Raw genomic sequence first — 19,182 nt, forward strand, 5'->3', positions numbered from 1 at the left:
TGATTAGCAGCTGTAACTCTTAACCACTTGAGCCATCAGGGTTTCCTCTAGAGAAAATAGAACCTAGTATTTCCCTGTGATTGTAGTCCATCTTGATTCTAGTATTTCCTCTCGTTGTTCTAATCAAAGCTACTCTATAAAATTCCAGCTAGATAAAATAGTGTACCTGGGTATGGGAAGGGATATTACATTAAGAGAAAAAAAAAGTGCAGTGACATCAAAGCCATGGAATTTCAGATGATCTGAGTTTAAACCCCTGCTCTGGCAATTTTAACTTAAACATGGGGCAAGACCTTCTTAACCCTGGTCATGCTTCAGTTTCCTTATTTGTAAAATGGGAATAATAACAAATCTCCCCTAAGTCCTCATAAACGAATTGTAAGGTTCAGCTGACCAAAAGTTAGTGAAAGCCTTTGTAAAATGTAAAACAGCCTACGAATGCAGGCTACTATGACTTTAATTTTGCATTTAGCTTTGCTAGAGAACATAATTTGCCTTTGGAATTACAACGATTAAATTACTGAATCATTGAAAAGTAAATAAGTAGTGGATTTGAGTAAGTTTGAGCTCTAAGTGCAAACAACTGAATTTAGTAATTTTATTTTATAATATTTATTTCAGTGTTTTACATTTTGGTAAACATGTGAGATCATAGAAGTCCTATTAGATAGCCAATCTCTGTCTCTAGAGGGCACCAAGGACTCAAATGTTTACCTGAATCTTGCACTAGGTATGTATCTACATTTTTATCTTATTTTACTTTTGAATCCTGAGAATTTTTATAAACATCTTTCTGTCAAGGAATGCGAAAATACTGTGATATATTTATGATAGAATTAATATATTAAATTTCCAAGCACCTGGCAATTTGGCTATTTTTTAAAAAAAATTGGTACATAACTGCTTTTCTTCTTGCCAGGATCCTTGTTAGAGCTCAACTTTGATCATTATCAAATTTAATTATTGGTAGATACTGCTTTGATCAGAAATTCTTAGCTGTAAATAATTTGGTTACTGAGAAATTGGGCCAGCAAAATAAAATGTGTTCTTAAAAGCCAAGAGATATAAATTACCAATTTCTATTTCAAATAACAGAAAATAAAATTTGAAATTTTGATGGCCAGTTACAAGATAAATGTGGACTATGTGGTTTTTAAGTGGTACAGGGTATAGCTTAAGAGTTTGTGAGTCCAGTATGAGTTATAAATTGCCTGTTGTTAGATGCCTTCGAGTTGCTTCCGACTAATAGCAACCCTTTGTACAACAGAATGAAATATAGCCTGGTCCTGCACCATTCTCAAAATAATTTGTTATGCTTGCGCCCATTGTTGAAGCCACTGTGTTGATCTGTCTCATCGAGGGGCTTCCTCTTTTTCGCTGCCCCTCTTCTATCCCAAGCATGACGTCTTATATATTGCCTGTGTAGCTTAAAACATAGATATATTCCCTGCCACCTAAGATAATGTGTATATTTGTAGTAGCACTAGTATTGCTTACACTTAATTTTAAGTTTAAAATTAAAGTGAAAAAAAAAAAAACAACTTGAATTGTTTATCAATCAGAATTTTGTTTTAAGCTTCTCATTTGTTGGCCCCTTAGTACTTAATTTGGGGTTAGTACTTAATTTAATACATTTAGAGAGCTGCCAAAGAGGCGGCCAGGTGGCTACTTGAACAAGGTCCCCCTTTCAGGGATAATGTATAGCTGTTACAAGCTAGTTTCTGGAAGCTCATACTTGGGTTTGAATCCTAGAACAACCACTTACTGGCTTGATATTATCCAAGTTATTTACCCTGTCTAAGCCTCAGTTTCCTCAATTATAAATTGAAATTGATACTACCACCTACCTCAGAGAGTCATTTTTAGGATTAAATGAGATGTTGTATGTACGGCATTTAGTGCAGTATCTGGCACATAGAAAGTGCTCAAAAAATGCTACCTGTTATTATTATGGGGTCTGGTTCATAGAAATTTATGTGTCCAGAAACTCAATAACGTCAGTGTATTCAAAAGAGGCTTAGGTGTTTGGGGAAAAATAGGTTTTCACTGGTACTCAAATTATAGCATGATTTGCTTTTGTTCTCTTTTGATAATTGAAAATTGGGGTATAGAAGTGGCTAAATAAGTCTTAAGGTAAAACTGATTTATCGTGTAGGGGTGTTTTGCTCTAGCAAAAATTTATCTACTGTCTAGCATATAACCATACCTGAACTTAGTGGATTCTTAGTAAATATTTATTGTTCATGATGATAATTTATTAAAAAGTTGCTCTATAAAATATATTTAAAGTTAGGCTATGACTTTTCGATTTTATTTTGAATACAGTACATTTCTAAGAGGTACTTAGAGCTTGTTTCTTACTCTCAAGAAAATAATTAAAGTAGAATACCCAGTTGCCACTCTAGGTAAGTATGCTCCCAATTTTAATGACTTCAAGAGCAGTTTGAGTCTTTGCAGGGGTCATGAGCATGATGGATAGTCATAAAACTTAAAAAATAAATTAGTAGATCCATCCTCTTATTTTTCTAATGAACTTTATTTTCACAGCATAAAATAATTTGTTTTGCAAAGAAGATTATCCTATTTTAATTATCTTTATATTTGATACATGTTTCTAGAAAGCCAGAGAATTTTGGAAAAATATAAATATTTTATTTTGAGTGCAAAATATATCATAGGAATTTATCATGCAGCGTATAGATCATAATATTCCTTGTAACTTGATGAAAGTTTTTTCCTTCTTCCTTATTCTCTCAATATTCCCATGTAGGTTCATGAAGGATTTCTGGAGAGTAGCGTGTTTGTTTCAAATAGTACCAATGCATCAAATTCATGTGAGAGAAGAAGTGTTGACCTGAGGATATATATGCTTTGCTTTCTTCCATTTATAATTCTTTTGGTCTTCATTCGTGACCTAAAGAATCTCTTTGTGCTTTCATTCCTTGCCAACATTTCCATGGCTGTCAGTCTTGTGATAATTTACCAATATGTGATTAGGGTAAGTATAACATGTTTTGAACTGAGAATCATATATTTCTTATATTAGTAAAAATTTTTATTTGCTTTGGAGGTAAAAGCAATGATATATAAAGATCTCTACTTGATATGTGGCACATAGTAATGAATCAGTAACTGTTGGTTTCCTTTTTGGGTATACTGCTTAAATGGAAGATTGTGTGGCAGAGAGATTAAAAGCACAGGCTTTGTAGTTAGATCTGGTTTTGAATCTTGGTAAGTATGCTGCTGGGCTTTGTGACAGTGCTTCAGAAAATAGTAATACCTTCCCTGTTAGAGTTGTAAGATTTAGGATTGGGCTCTTAGTACAATGACTAACAATAAACAATGAATTCATTAAATGTTTTGTATCTTTAAGATTTGAACCATTCATGAGAGATGGGTGTAATAGGTATCATTCCATAATTTTCTTTCACTTCTGTATGCTTTATTTGCTGCCACCACGTCAATCCACTGCCACTACACAATTTGTAACCCCTTTATCTGAAGTATGCAATAACCTCAACTGATTTCATTGTCCATAGTCTTGGGGTTCTTAACACAGTTTCATTAGAAGAATCTGCTGGTGGGGTTCAGGTGCTCTGCAGATCCCTTAAACTCATTCGCAAGGTTTAATGTTTCTGTATGTATATACACATTTTTCTTCTGCTGAGCAGCAGCATAGCTTTCATCCTTTCAAGGGGCCAGTGACCAAAAAAAGGTTGAGAATTGCTGTTCTATTCTCTCCTGATCCAGTCCATCTTATATACGACTGCTAAAGTGATTGTTATAAAATCTCCATTAGGAATTCATTACAAACGTTCTTTGGTGGACCTTTGGTTCACCACCGCCCCCCCCTCCGCCGCCTGAATTCCAAAGCCTGTAGTCTTTCTCGTGTGGCACGTACTTTTTGTTTTTTATTAAGAAAAGTTGGTAGCTTTGAAGTTAGATATACTTAGATTTGAATACCAGCTCCATCACTTATTAGCTTTTTACCTTGGGCATATTATATAACCTCTAAAGTTCAATTTACTCATCTGTAAAATGAGAATAATAAAAAACCTAAAACCATTGCCATCGAATCAGTTCTGACTCATAGCGACCTTATAGGACAGAGTAGAACTGTCCCACGGGGTTTTCAAGGAGCGGCTGGTGTATTAGAAATGCTGATCTTTTTGGTTTGCAGCGAACGCTTAACCACTGCACCTGCAGGGGTCATTATTAATACCTAACTTGCAAGGTTGTCATGAGGGTTAAATAAAATAAAGGGTGTATAACGTTTCCAGTGGGTCATGAATTGTGGGAAAACTCTATGCAGTATGAATTATAGTATCTTGATATTTTCTTCTTTAAGACAAAATACAGAATCTTTAGGGATAGTAGGATGGTCAAACAACAGGAAAAGCTATGGCTTTACCTAATGGGTCCTACAGCACCAGTTTAAACAGATAACGCCTTGCAAGAGTTGAGAAACAATTGAATTTTTACCACTGCTTTTTATTTTTTTTTTATTGTTCTTGGGGGTCACCATTCTGGAAGAATCTCCATTACATTATCCACAAGTCTATTTAAGGAAATATTTGTAATCATTGGGCCTTCTGGCTCTTAAACCAAGCGCAGATCAGCAAGGTCACGTTCCTGTCATGGGGAACGTCCAGGTGTCTCTGAATAATACCTCTGCCTCTAGTTCTCCCTTATTCCAGGAGCCTGTGTGCACACGGTATGTGAATAATTCAGTGCATCTTCAATTCTAAAAAATGTTAACCTCTACTGTTGCTATCGCTGCAGCTATTATATTGTTATAATCAGCATCTTCCCTAGTGAATTATAACTTCTTTGGTAGAGGTAGTATCTCTTTTTGGTGCTTTACATGTAGTAGAGATTCAGTATTTGTCTATGATTATGGTATTTTTAGTATGATTCATTTTTAGTACACTTGTTGCTTTGGAGTCAAAACAAAATGACATTTGAACTTAATACTATTAAAGTGTGAAATAAAACATTTAAAATTACATATATGGAATTATACAAAATACATTACATATAACAGCTGAGCGTTTTAATGTGTGTGGTTAATTTGGCCGACCCTTAGCAGTTAACTTGGTAAAATAACCTGCCTCGGCAGGGGTAAGTATTATGACGGTTAAGTGAAATGATCGGGTAACCGTCCTTATTACGTTCCACTAGATTATCGTTATTGTTTTGAGTAAATTTCTTAGATTGTGCTTTATTATTATAAAAAAAGTTACTAAGGAGACTTATTTTTAATTTAGCAATAAAAAGGATGATAACATTTAAATGTGAAGGACCCTTAAAGTTTATTTTTTTAAAAAGTCAATTCAGTATTTCCATCAGTTGAATAATTTCAGAGGATGCTTTTTTTTTCATTTATGATTAATAGTCAATTGGTTGTTACAGTGAACATTCAGTATTAGGTTTTTTACATTACATTCAACCTCGTTGTCAACTCATTGTTAACTAATGAAACAAATTTAAGTAACAGAAATCCTCTTGGAATTAAAAATCCATTCTTTAGTACATCTACCAAAAAAAAAAAAAAAGACCAAACCCATTGCTGTCGAGTCAATTCCAACTCATAGTCACCCTGTAGGACAGAGTAGAACCGTCCCCTTAGGGTTTCCAAGGAGTGGCTGATGAATTCGAGTCAATTCCAACTCATAGTCACCCTGTAGGACAGAGTAGAACCGTCCCCTTAGGGTTTCCAAGGAATGGCTGATGAATTCGAGTCAATTCCAACTCATAGTCACCCTGTAGGACAGAGTAGAACTGTCCCCTTAGGGTTTCCAAGGAGTGGCTGATGAATTCGAACTGCCAGCCTTTTGGTTAGCAGCCATAGCTCCTAACCACTGCACCTTAGTATATCTAGTAAGTGTTTTTACATAGATTTTTTTCCCCCGTTTTTCCATTTATTGATTTACTCAGTGATTTATTTATATCAGTATGATTAATGGATATTTGCTTTATTCTGTGAATTATAATCCACTATTATCATTATTCATTTTTTGTTCAAACTGTACCAGCCTCAGTTATTTAGAGTTTCTTAAGTTGGGTATGTCAGTTTTTTGAAGTTAAACCCACTGCCGTCGAGTTGATTCTGACTCATAGCGACCCTACAGGACAGAGTAGAACCGCGCCATAGAGTTTCCAAGGAGCACCTGGTAGATATGAACCACCAACCTCTTGGTTAGCAGCTGTAGTACTTAACCACTATACCACCAGGGCTTTCTGAGGGTTTTGAAGTTAGCCAACTTTAATCAAGTTTTCATATTTTTAAGAAATTCTGAGATTCCAAGTCCTATTAATTCTACCTTTATTATTTTTTTTAATCTTCCTCTTCAAATTCCCCCACCCCTTTTTCTAGTTTAGGAGTCCTAGTGGCATAGTGGTTAAGAGCTTGGTTGCTAACTGAGAGGTTGGCAGCTCGAATTTAACAACCCTACAGGGCAGTTCTACTCTGTCTTATAGAGTTGCTGTGAGTCAGAATTGACTCGATAGCAGTGGGCTTGGTTTTTTGTTTTGGTGGCACAGTGGTTAAAGTGCTTGGCTGCTAACCAAAAGGGTTGGTGGTTTGAACTCACCAGCAGCTTCGCAAGAAGAAGATGTGGCAGTCTGCTTCCTTAAAGATTTATAGCTTTGGAAACCCTGTGGGGTCACTGTGAATTGGAATCAACTCAGTGGTAGTAGATTTGGCTTTGTTGGTTTGGTTTTCTAATTAGGCCCCTGCATCTCACCATAGTAGCCTTTGACCAGGAGCTCTGAGTTCATTCTCTGCCTCTGAGCCCACTGACAACAATTAATGATGTCAACAGTTCAGAGAATACTTATTGAGTGCCTACTATGTGCCAGAGGTAGGTGAATAATGTATTGGTCCTTATATTTGAGGAAGGAGCAAGAGAGACAGACATGGATGCAGTTAACTTATAATCCATTGCAAGGATGTAGGATGGAAGTGAGGAATGGCTCTGGTAATATACAGGTGGAAGGGACACTTAGCTAATCTGAATGGAGTTGGGGTGGGCAGGATGATCAAATAAGGTTTTTCTGGAGTTCATGACACCTTAGCTGAACATGTAAGAGTGGAGCAGAAAAAGAAGTTTCCAGGTAGAGGAAACAGGATTAGCTGAAGCATGAAGTGACATACCATCCTGCTGCTTTTCTTGAATAACAGTTGAGTGTTTTTGAATAAAGGAGCCCTGGTGGTGCAACAGCTAAGTGCTCAGCTGCTAACCAAAAGGTTGGCGGTTTGAACCCTTGCAGCGGCTCCGCGGGAAAAAAGACCTGGCAGTCGGCTCCCATAAAGATTATAGCCTAGAAAACCCTATGGGGGCAGTTCTGCTCTGTCTCTGGGTCGCTATGAGTTGGAATAGACTTGGCAGCACCTAACAACAACATTATTGAATGATCCACTTTAATACGCTTTGCATCCTGACCTGGCTTACGTTTTTAGCCATTTTTCACCATTGATACCCCACCATTTACTATGCTTCAGATGTTCTAGACCTCTCTACACACCAAATTATCCTTGTTCTTTTATACTTCAGTTGCTCTTTATTTGGCCATGAATTCCAATCTCAGTCAGATGAGGCAAAGAATGCAGGATAGTGAGAAAAGTAGGGGCCAGGCTTGGGGTAGCTGGAAAAAGTGGCTGTTGTGGAGCCAGAGATCTTGAATTAGCTGTGCAGTGTTGTGAGTTTGTCCAGAGAGTGAGAGTGGGAACAAGGCCATGAGTCAGGACCAAGTAATCAAAGCCAGAGCCAAGGCATATATACAGAAATAATAAGGATAATGACAACTGTTAGCTCAAAGAGTAAAACACTGAAACCAGGAAGACACATGTAGTAGGGAGCAGCACAGAGTTGTGAGATGGAAAGCCAAAGTGAGGAACTAGGTATCTTAAAGGACTGAAAGAGCAATGCAGATAAAGTGGAGAATGAATTCCTGTTGGGCACGAACAGCAGTGTAAGTAACTGCATGGCTCTCAGCTCAGACCTTGAGTATGCTTATGTGTTTCTGGTTGTGGCAGGAACCATACCCCGTCTGAACAGCTTGGGATTTGAAGGTGGAAACAGGAATCAGGAGCACTGGGCTCAGATGGAATGTACTGAACAACAATCAAGGGAAACAAATGCTTTTGGCAGCGAAATTTTAACAGCTTGGCTACATTTGGAGCCCTGGTGGCATAGTTGTTAAGATCTTGGCTCTTAACTGGAAGGTTGGCCATTCAAATCCATCAGCTGCTCCTTGGAAACCCTATGGGGCAGTTCTACTTTGTCCTACAGAGTCCCTGTGCATTGGACTTGATGGCAACTGACTTGGTTTGTTTTTTTAGCTACATTTAACATAGGATGCTTACAGTGTGTATTAAAAGAATTGTTCACTTTTTAAACACATGTTTGCTGTTAGGAAGCTCAGAAGTATATGATTTTGCTCTTTAATTCTAAATTCTTTAAAATAAGTAAAAGTGTAACCTGTCTTATTTTTCTTTCTTTCTCTAGAATATGCCAAACCCCCACAACCTTCCAATAGTGGCTGGTTGGAAAAAATACCCACTCTTCTTTGGTACTGCTGTGTTTGCTTTTGAAGGCATAGGAGTGGTAAGGATTGGTCTTTATTATGATTTTTTTTTTAATCTTGTCAGTACAAAAATTATGTAGTCAAGCTTTTTAAATTGCATGTTTTTCTTTTTTGTTTCCATTTTCTTTATTCCTAGAGCATGATTTGCAGTTTAGTATGATAGACTTGAATTAGTTTATTTCCTCCACAAACTGAAAGTTTAACCTTAAACGTAGCATTTAATCATTCTAATTCTCATTTTTTAATCTGCAAAAGGAAAAAATTAGACTTGTTGATTTTAAACATTTTGCTATGGAAAATTTCAAACATATGCATAAGTTCAGAGAATAGTATCATGAGCTCCTGTTCAAACATAGTCAACTCATGGCCAATTTTGTTTTATCTATATCCAGTCTACTGTTGCAACCCCAGGTTATATTCAGGCAAATCCCAAACATCATATTTTATACACTGGATGATCTGAAGTGTACTGAAATTGTTACAAAATCACTGTTAGATAAGAATCAAATATTCTCCCTTTATGTTTTTATCTCTTACGCTTGTTTTGATAAACAGTGTTATCATAAAGCTCATTCGAAGAGATACAAGTATCCTGAGCATTCTGAGGTCTTAAATATCTTCATTCAAGATGCTTCCAGTTTATTTTAAGCCTACGATTTGTAGATTTGGGGAAAATAGAATATTGCTGTCTACTCTGCGCCATAGCTTGTGTTTCATAGTCTGACCATTTGGTATGGGAACAAACCATGTGCAAACATTTATTTATATAACCTAAGACAAAATAGGTCTCAAGGGTAATTTTATACCACTTTACTTGGGTTTCTGTTCCCTCTGCATTCTCCTTTAGAGAGCTTACACTCTCACAGTTCTAGTTGTCACTGTGGCAGAGGTGATTGCAGATTTTCACTTTTGCCTTTAACTAGTGAGCTCCAGTTAGTTATTGGACATTCCCAGTTAGGTATTGTTCCTTTGATGTCTCAAATTTAACAACCTCAAAGTCTAACACATCCTTTTCCATCCAAAACCAGCTGTACTTTCTCATTTCTCTGTTTTTTTCTGGTTTTATTTTCAGTCACTCAAGCTTGAAACTAGGACTAATTCTTTTTACTCTGTCCTTGGTTCTCTGTTCCAGTCAGTAATTAAGGCATGTTGATTCTTGTTTCGTATTTCCAAAATCTACAGTGCTGCTATAATGGTGCCTGACACACAGAAAAGCTCAGTAAATGTTAATTTACTTCCCTTTCCCCTTTGCTAGCTGCACTGGCACCAACCTAGACCACTTCCCCTTTATTTCAGATGTGGGTTATATCATGTTCTCTGCTCTCTCTTCTTCTGCTAACCATTAATGCTTCCATATTGAGTTGACTTACCCTAAAAGTGGGGAAAATATTAGAGTTACTATCTCAAAGGCTTATTGTGAAGACTGTGTGAGAGGCTACATGCAGAGCTTTTTGATAATGCCTGGCACATTGTAAGCACTCTGTAAATATTTGCTCTTATCATTAGTTAGTGTTTTTTACTTTATGGTAAAATCATATGGCCAAAACCTCTGAAGATACGTTGCCTCAATAACTTTTTAATTAGCTTTTTCTTCTTTGGTTAATGATTCTTTTTTTACTTATGAAAATAATTTATTAATCTCACTAAAGTTGACAGTACAGATTCATAGATACAGAAACAACTATAGGTATGTGTGTGCATGGATCCCTAGCTCTGTTTGCTGAGAGGACATACAGTCAATGGTAAATGATAGCCCAATAGCAACGAGCATACTTAGTGCTCTGATCTTGATTTCTAAATACCATTCTCCAGTAAAAGGTACCAAGTTCTTTGGAGAAATGTCTAATTCTAAGATTGAAGCAAGGAAATTCAAGATGAGCCCGGAGTGTCTTGTAGTGCCAGAAAGTAAGGAAGTACTCAAAAAACAAAAGGATGGAGACATGTCAAAGGGACACAGGAGCCTACCCGATAGATTTCACAGTGGCCAAAGCTGGAACCAACTGAGCATGAAATAAGTAACATAGTATTCGGTTATAACTCAAAGTATAAAAGAAATATACTCGAGCCTATGCTAATATAAATAAGTGATTGAATAAATAAATTAACTGGGGAGAATTCCAAATAATTTATGTAGATACTCCCACCCTCCAGGAGGTATAGCTTAATCCCTTCTAGCCACTGAGCGAGTTCGCTTTAGTGACTTGCTTCCCAAGAATAGGGTATGGTGAGGGGGGAAGAAAAGTAACTTTACCATGAGGAACACTTAACTAAATGATCAAAATTAACATCATTAATGATAAATCATCTTGATAGCATGTGTGATGAGAAAGGCACTTTACCTCAGTGGTATTTTCCCCTAAAACTTGTAATCTCAGTCTAGTCATGAGGAAGACATTAGACAGACCCCAACAGAGGAACATTCTACAAAATACCTAACCAGTACTCTTCAAAACTGTCAAGGTAATGAACTACAAGGAAAGATTGAGAAACTGTCACAGACCTGAGGAGACTTAGAAGACATGGTGACTAAACGCAAGGGGGTATTCCTGTATGGATTTCTGGAACAGAAAATGGACATTAGTAGAAAAACTACTGAAATCCAAATACAGTTTGAAGTTTAGGTAATAGTGATGTACTAATATCAGTTCTTAGTTGTAACAAATGTACCGTGGTAATAAAAGATACCAACAGTGGGAGAAACGGGGTCAGTGGTACATGGGAACTCTCTATGCTATCTTCGCAACTTTTCTGTAAATCTAAAATTATTCTAACATAAAAAGTTTATTTAAAAAGAACTGACAGAAAAATTTACTCGCTAAGAGCTATTTCAAATCTTTTTAAGAATGTAAAAATATGTAGTGTAAAAAGATATATAGCACATAGAAAAATACTTCAATTACGTGTCGTTTTAAAGGGAAAAAAATGTTTACATGTAAACTACAAAAAGGCCAATTTGCATATAAAGTTCAGGCTGTTTTGATTTACTTCTGTTATTTATGTATCATGTTACTTTTAAAAAATAATCGCATTCTCTTCTTAGGTCCTTCCACTGGAAAACCAAATGAAAGAATCAAAACGCTTCCCCGAAGCATTGAATATTGGCATGGGAATCGTTACGGCTTTGTATATAACATTAGCTACCTTAGGATATATGTGTTTCCGTGATGAAATCAAAGGCAGCATAACTTTAAATCTTCCCCAAGATGTTTGGTAGGTGAATATGAGTTTGTTATTCCTGGTTTATGCTTTTATAGACACTTAGCAATATTTGAGGGTAAAGATGTATTCTTGGATTGCAGTTTAAATGTTTAAGTTTTTTACTGTGATTTCTTTATTTTTGTTATATAGAATTTTTTGTCATCTTCAAAGAAGACCATCTTTGAATTTACAACGGTTTTTTTTTTTGTGGGATTTTTTGAAAAGACATTAAAAATGGTAGTACATTTCAAATTTAAGTGTAAGAGTAAAACTTGCACTCTTTAAAAATGGGTATACTTTTAATGAAAAAGAAAAACATTTAACACTTGTTGACCAAAAAAAAAAAAAAAAAAGCTGAAACTGTGTACCTGATAAAATAATATATCCCATGGTTTATGATCCTCATTATTTTACTGGCAAACAAAATATGTACCCCAAGTCCTTTCAAAACTCAGATGGGACACATTATAAATAAACAAGATGAAATGGTGCATCTTAATGCTCTCTTGAATATTAGAACCATATTCTGCCAAGTGAAGCAATATATAAGATCTTTCCTTTTTTCAGGGGTTGGTCTTTGGGAATTTTAAAAAGATGTTGACAGTGGTTGCCATGCAGAGTTACTCCCTTACTTATAAAATGGAAAGTAACTCCTTGGTTTTGATAAATGAAAAGAATAAATGCCAAACTGCTGATTAACTAGTGGCATACTGCTCCTTTAGCTCCTTAGGTAGAAGGTTGGGAACTTTAAATGTCTCACCAGATTAGTGAATACTGACAGCAACAACTAATTTTATCTTCTGACTGGCTTCCTGAGAGTTTGTTTACCATTCATTAATAATTTGAATCCTGGACCTTTACTGGGGTAAAACATATCTTTAGAACAAATGTATGTAGGATGCTATTTATGACAGAGGGCATATTCCTAGGATAGTTTCCAGGTTGCATAAAGTGCACACATGCATTGTGCTTATCTTTTTTTTTTTTTTTTATAAATAGTATAATAGTTTATAACATGGACTAAAAGTTCACAGAGCTTAATGTAAGAGGATCTAAACTGGAATGTAAAGTGTTGCAGTGACCATGGAAAATAGTTTGACTGTTCCTCAAAAAATTAAATATAGAACTACCATGTGAATCAGTAATTCTACTCCTGGGTATATACCCAAGGGACTTGAAAGCAGGGACCCAAACAGATATTATTCACAATAGCTAAAAGGTGGAAACCTATCCATCAACAGATGAATGGATAAACAAAATGTGATCTATGTATACCAAACCCATTGCTGTCGAGTCAATTCTGACTCATAGCAGACCCCTATAGGACAGTGTAAAAGTGCCCCATGGGTTCCCAGGCTGTAAATCTTTATGGAAGTAGACTGCCACATCTTTCTCCCATGGAGCAACTGATAGGTTTGAATCACCAACCTTTTGATTAGCAGCCAAGCAAGTAACCACTGAGCCACCATAGCTCCTTATCTATACATAAAAAAAAAAAAAATACCCCCATCAAAAATGGAAAACCTGTTGCCGGTGAGTCGAGTCCAACGCATAGTGACCCTATAGGACAAAGTAGAACTGCCCCATAGGGTTTCCAAGGATCGGCTGGTGAATTAGAACTGCTGACCTTTTGGTTAGCAGCCTTAACTCTTCATTAGTGTGCCACCAAGGCTCCATCTGTTCATAACAGTGGAATATTATTCAGCCATAAAGAGAAATGAGTTTCTGATACATGCTGTGACGTGAATGAACCTTGAAAACATTATGCTAAGTGAAATAAGTCAGTGTCAAAAGGACAAATATCGTATAATTGCACTCATATGAAATATCTATAATAGGCAAAGGCATAGAGACCAAAGTTTGTTCGTGGTTATTAGGGTCAGAGGGGAGGGAGGAATGGGAGTTACTGCTTTTAAAAAAAAAATAAGAAAAATATGTATATACATATATGGATCAAGGATAAAAAATACGATAATATAGTTCATATCTTAAAATACTATATGATGTCTAGAAAACAGAATGGTATTTTTCTCCACTTAGAATAGTATTCAAACTAAATCTTAAAAATAATTTTATTTAAAAATTTCACAGGGATTTTAATGTCAAATATAAAGTATAGGTAGAAATAATATCAGAATTCTTATTCTTATCTACAAAAATATTTAAAGGAACTCTTAAGGGACTGAAGTACGGTATGCATGCATTTCAAGTTGAGATGTTCCCATCCCAGAGAGTGAAGAACATATGAACCAACCATGGACAAAAATAAATAGGGAGTGCTTTTGGAATTCACAGCTGACTCCGGTCCCCTACGGTAGCTCTAATTAATTATTTTTCCACATCACCTTCCCACCCTATTCCTGAGTGCGCTGGCTGGCCAGTTAGAGTGAAAGCAGTTGTGAATCTTGGTTAAAAGCCTAACAAGGCACTTGCTAGCTAGAACAAATTTCCTAAGAAACAACAGAAATCTGGAAAATCAGGAAAGCATATGAAGATAAATATTCCACACTTAGAGAACTCCCATTGGGTAATTCTTTTTCATTGTGGGAATATGCCTTACATGGCCTACAGTATCTGCTTTGTGACCTGTGTAACTGTGGAACAGTTAAAATAATAGTCGCAGCTGAGGGGCACTGGAGAAGAGATGCTTGTCTGTTTATAGTGATATCAAAAAAAAACAAAACCCAAAGCCGTTACTGTTGAGTCGATCCCAACTTATAGTGAGCAGATTGGACAGAGTAGAACCACCCCATAGGGTTTCCAAGGAGCACCTGGTGGATTTGAACTGCCAACCTTTTGGTTAGCAGCTGTAGCTCTCCACCACTACGCCACCATATTATGTTATAGTGATAGTCTTCTGTACAGTGTGAGGTTTCGACTAGAACTCAGCTCTTTATTCTTTGGGTATGAAAGCCCATAGCTTTCAGAAAAGCATATTAGAGAACTAATGGCAGCTAGATATGAGAAGTTATGAAGGGCTTTTGATACCAGCTGGACTCATAAAGGGGTACTTCTTCAAGAAAAGAATTCAGGTTGGTTATAAAGAAGCCCCAGGATAAAGCAGACACAGATTAGGGAGGCTGCAGGATACTACCAATTATTCATTACTCTCAATTTTATTGAAGTATCATCTTTTAAAACTAGTGTTAAGTAATACAGGGTAATGTATTGCATTTAGCTTTTGAAGTGAAGAGTATTTTAAAAGTGACAATGAAATAAATTCACAGTTTTGAGTTAGAGTATTAGCCACTTCAGGGCAGGGATCCTGTATCTTCAAGGTTTATGATGCATCCCATAATCTAGCACAATGCTCAGCACTTAGGCGCTCAGTCAATATTTGTTGAACGGGAATCTAGGTTTAAAAGCATTTCCCTTGTTATCTGATAATGTAATCAATGTACCCCTACTAGTCCTAGTCGAGTTATGTTTTAGTCAAGTTACTTGTTTTCCCAAGTATTCCAATAAACCCAAATAACAGAGAAGAGGAAAAGCATTCTCTTAAGGGTCTTGGGACAACACCCACGTGGCCGTTCTCAAGTATAACGTAACATCAGTTCATGTTCTATTAAAAAACCTCACCCCTTTTACATTCTGTTTTATAATATCTGTGTTGCTTTTTATGTAAAAATACCCCTCCCCCCAAAAAAACTTTTGAGTAAAATTGGATACTTCATGTTTGGCTTTTGGCTTTGAGAACCTCTAGCTCACTGCCATGTTCTAGGAGGGAATGTGCGCTCCAAGTGAAGAGCACAGGTTCAGTGTCATTGCAAGCAAATTGCCCAAGAGGAAGCACTGAACCTCTCAAATACTGGGTTTAAAAAGAACTTAACAAAGTCACGATGGTAACAGTAACACAACTATAGTATGATGTTCCTTTTTATCAGAATTGGTTTGAAGAATTTTTCATATCGCTTTATATAATGTTCTTTTGTTTTACAATTATACATGTATTGAACATTTTATTGTGCTTTAGGTGAAAATTTATAGTGCATATTAGGTTCCCATTCAAAACATTTGTACACAGATTGTTTCGTGACATTGGTTGCAATCCCTGCAATGTATTAGCATTCCCCCCGTCCCCCATTTCCATTCGTCTGGTTTTCCTGTCTCTCAGTGGCTTCCTTTGCCATAGTCATGTTGTGCTGATGTCCCATATATTATGTATTGCCTTCCCTTCACCAAAGTTAACACATGTCTACTATCTAGTTAGTGGTTTCCTCTCACCACCCCTCCCTTACCTGGTAACCTTCAAAGATTGTTTCTTTCTGCATGTAAACCTTTGCTTGAGTTTTTTTAATAGTGGTCTCATACAATATTTGTCCTTTTGTGATTGACTTACTTCACTCACCATAATGCCCTCCAGGTTCATCGAGGCTGTGAGATGTTACAGGAATTCATCAGCTTTCTTTATCATTGCATCGTATTCCATTGTGTGTGTATGTACCATAATTTGTTTATCCATTCATCTTTTGGTGGGCACTTAGGTTGTTTCCATCTTTTTTTTAACATTAAAAATAAAAAGGAAGATAGCTAGATTCATATTAAGAATGACTGAATTTTGAACTTTTTTTTCAACAGGTTATATCAATCAGTGAAAATTCTATATTCCTTTGGCATTTTTGTGACATATTCAATTCAGTTCTATGTTCCAGCAGAGATCCTTATTCCTGTGGTCACATCCAAATTTCATGCAAAATGGAAGCAAATTTGTGAATTCGGGATAAGGTCCTTCTTGGTTACTATTACTTGTAAGTATCACTACATATGTATATGTAATAAATAGTAATTGTTAAATTTTTTATTTTATTGTTAAATTTCTTATAATGAGATTACTTAAAGTATATTTTTCAATATTTTAAAAACAATTTTATTCATCTAGCCCGGATACTTTTTGGTTTAAAAATCATTTATTCTACTACTATATAAAAAAAACATAAACCAGATCCTAACACACTTAAAAAATCAATCAAATTATTATTTTGAATATGACATTAAAAAAAAAAAATTAGTGGTGGTTAAAATATAAGTGTATGTTTAAATCAGCTGTGTAATGGACCCCTTACATAGTTGATGTTCTGCTGCTGTTCACAAGGTTTTCACCAGCCAGTGTTTTAAGAAGTAGATAGCCAGGTCCTTCTTCCTACCCATTCCAAAGGTGATTCAAAAGAATGCAGAAATTATCAAACAATATCATACACAAGTAAAATTTTGTTGGAGATCATTCAAAAGCAGTTACAGCAGTACATCGACACAGAACTGCCAGAAATTCAAGCCGAATTCAGAAGAGGACGTGGAATGAGAGGTGTCATTGCTGATGTCAGATGGATCTTGGCTAAAAACAGAGAGTGCCAGAAAGATGTTTACCTGAGTTTTATTGACTATGCAGTGGCATTCGACTGTGTGGATCAAAAGAAATTATGGATAACACTGTGAAGAATGGAAATTCTAGAACATGCAACTGTACTCACAAGGAGCCTGTATGTAGACCAAGAGGCAGTTGTTGGAACAGAACAAGGGAATACTGTGTGGTTGGAAGTCAGGAAAGGTGTGTGTCAGAGTTGTATCCTTTTACCATATTTATTCCATCTTTATGCTGAGCAAATAATCCAAGAAGCTGGACTATGTGAAGAAGAATGCAGCATCAGGATTGAAGGAAGTCTTATTAACAACCTGCAATATGCAGATGACACAACCTTGTCTGAGAGTGAAGAGGACTTGAAGCACTTACTGATGAAAATCAAAGACTATGCCTTCTGTATGTATTATACTCCAGCATGAAGAAAACAAAAATCCTCACAACTGGACCAATAAATAACATCATGATAAATGGAGAAAAATTGAAGTTGTGAAGGATTTCATTTTACTTGGATCCATAATCAATGCTCATGGAAGCAGCAGTCAGGAAATCAAAGGACATATTGCATTGGGAAAATCTGCTGTAAAAGACTTCTTTAAAGTGTTGAAAAACAAAGATGTCACTTTGAGGACTAAGGTGTGCCTGACCCAACCCATGTGTCTTAGGCTGAGTCCTCTAGAGGAGCAATGCCAGTGAGGCATACATGTATCTGTGTATAGAGAGATTTAGCTCAAAGAAATGGCTCACACGATTGTAGAGGTGGCAAGTCCCAAGTTCGTGGGTCAGGTGTCAGGCTGCAGGATTCCCCTGACTCACATAGCTGCAGGGACTGATGAACCCAAAATCAGCAGGTCATATGTCAGGCCTCTCTGTGTCAGAGGCAGCAGAGGCTGACAAATCCCAAGATCGGCAGGCAATGTGGGAGGCCACTGGCTCACAGGGTATGGAGGTTGATGAATCCCAAGATCAGCAGGCAATACAGTAGGCAGCTGGCTCAAGTCCCAAGAACTGGAGATCAGATGATGAGCCAGATGCACAATCTAGAGCAAGCAAGCGAGTTTTGCCGGAATGTCTGTGTGTATATGTATTGGATGCAGGCCACACCCCTGAAGAGACTCTGCTTGTAACTGATTGGATGATCGCATGATGGAAGATGACTATATCGTTACATAACTGCCAAACCATTGAGAATCATGGTCCAGCCAAGTTGACACACAACCGTTCCCACCATGGTATTTTCAGTCGCTTCATATGCATGCAAAAGCTGGGCAATAAATAAGGAAGACAAAAGAAGAATTGATGCCTTTGAATTATGGTGTTGGCAGAGAATATTGAATATACCATGGACTGCCAGAAGAACCAACAGATCTGTCTTGGAAGAAGTATTGCCAGAATGCCCCTTAGAAGCGAGAATGGTGAGACTTTGTTTAACATACTTTGTACATGTTATCAGTAGGGACCAGTCCCTGGAGAAGGATATCATGCTTGGTAAAGTAGAGGGTCAGTGAGAAAGAGGAAGACTGTTCATGAAATGGATTGATGTAGTGGCTGCAACAGTGGGCTCAAGCATAACAATTATGGGGATCAGGACTGGGCAGTGTTTCATTCTCTCGTACATAGGGTCACTATGAATTGGAACCAACTTGATGGCACCTAACAACAATAACAACACATAGTTGATACACATTTTACTTTGGTTCTAGTTTTCCTCGGGTTTTTTATTTCTGCTTTTATATATTTAACAGCATAACTATACATGACTACCTACAGGTGAGGGTTTTGTTTTGATCTTTAATAATTTCAGTGGCTTATTTTACTTATTTTTTGAAGGAGTGTATGTGATCTCTCATTAACATTTCACATTACAAAGTGCCTCTTTAAAGAAGTATTAATAATGGAGACTTACGGAGAGAGAGCTTGAGTTTGGTATAGTGGAAAGAGTCTAAGTTTTGGAGTCAAACACATTTAGGTATTCAAACTCAGGCTACCACTTACTTCCTTAGTGACTTTAGGAAAGTTACATCTTTGAGCCCCTCTGT

General features: G+C 36.6%; 1 protein-coding gene across 4 annotated transcripts in view; it reads left to right on the plus strand.

Annotated features, from left to right (window-relative positions):
* Positions 1-19,182, plus strand: part of SLC36A4 (solute carrier family 36 member 4) — a 66,980-nt gene that overhangs the window by 21,673 nt on the left and 26,125 nt on the right. For all 4 annotated transcript variants that reach the window (XM_049889561.1, XM_049889560.1, XM_049889562.1 and 1 more), the window contains 4 exons: positions 2,771-2,998; positions 8,511-8,609; positions 11,630-11,799; positions 16,366-16,535. In XM_049889561.1, the coding sequence (XP_049745518.1) occupies positions 2,771-2,998; positions 8,511-8,609; positions 11,630-11,799; positions 16,366-16,535 (667 nt within the window). The remainder of the gene's footprint in view (positions 1-2,770; positions 2,999-8,510; positions 8,610-11,629; positions 11,800-16,365; positions 16,536-19,182) is intronic.

The sequence above is a fragment of the Elephas maximus genome, chromosome 7, assembly GCF_024166365.1.
Source record: "Elephas maximus indicus isolate mEleMax1 chromosome 7, mEleMax1 primary haplotype, whole genome shotgun sequence".
NCBI lineage: Eukaryota > Metazoa > Chordata > Mammalia > Proboscidea > Elephantidae > Elephas > Elephas maximus.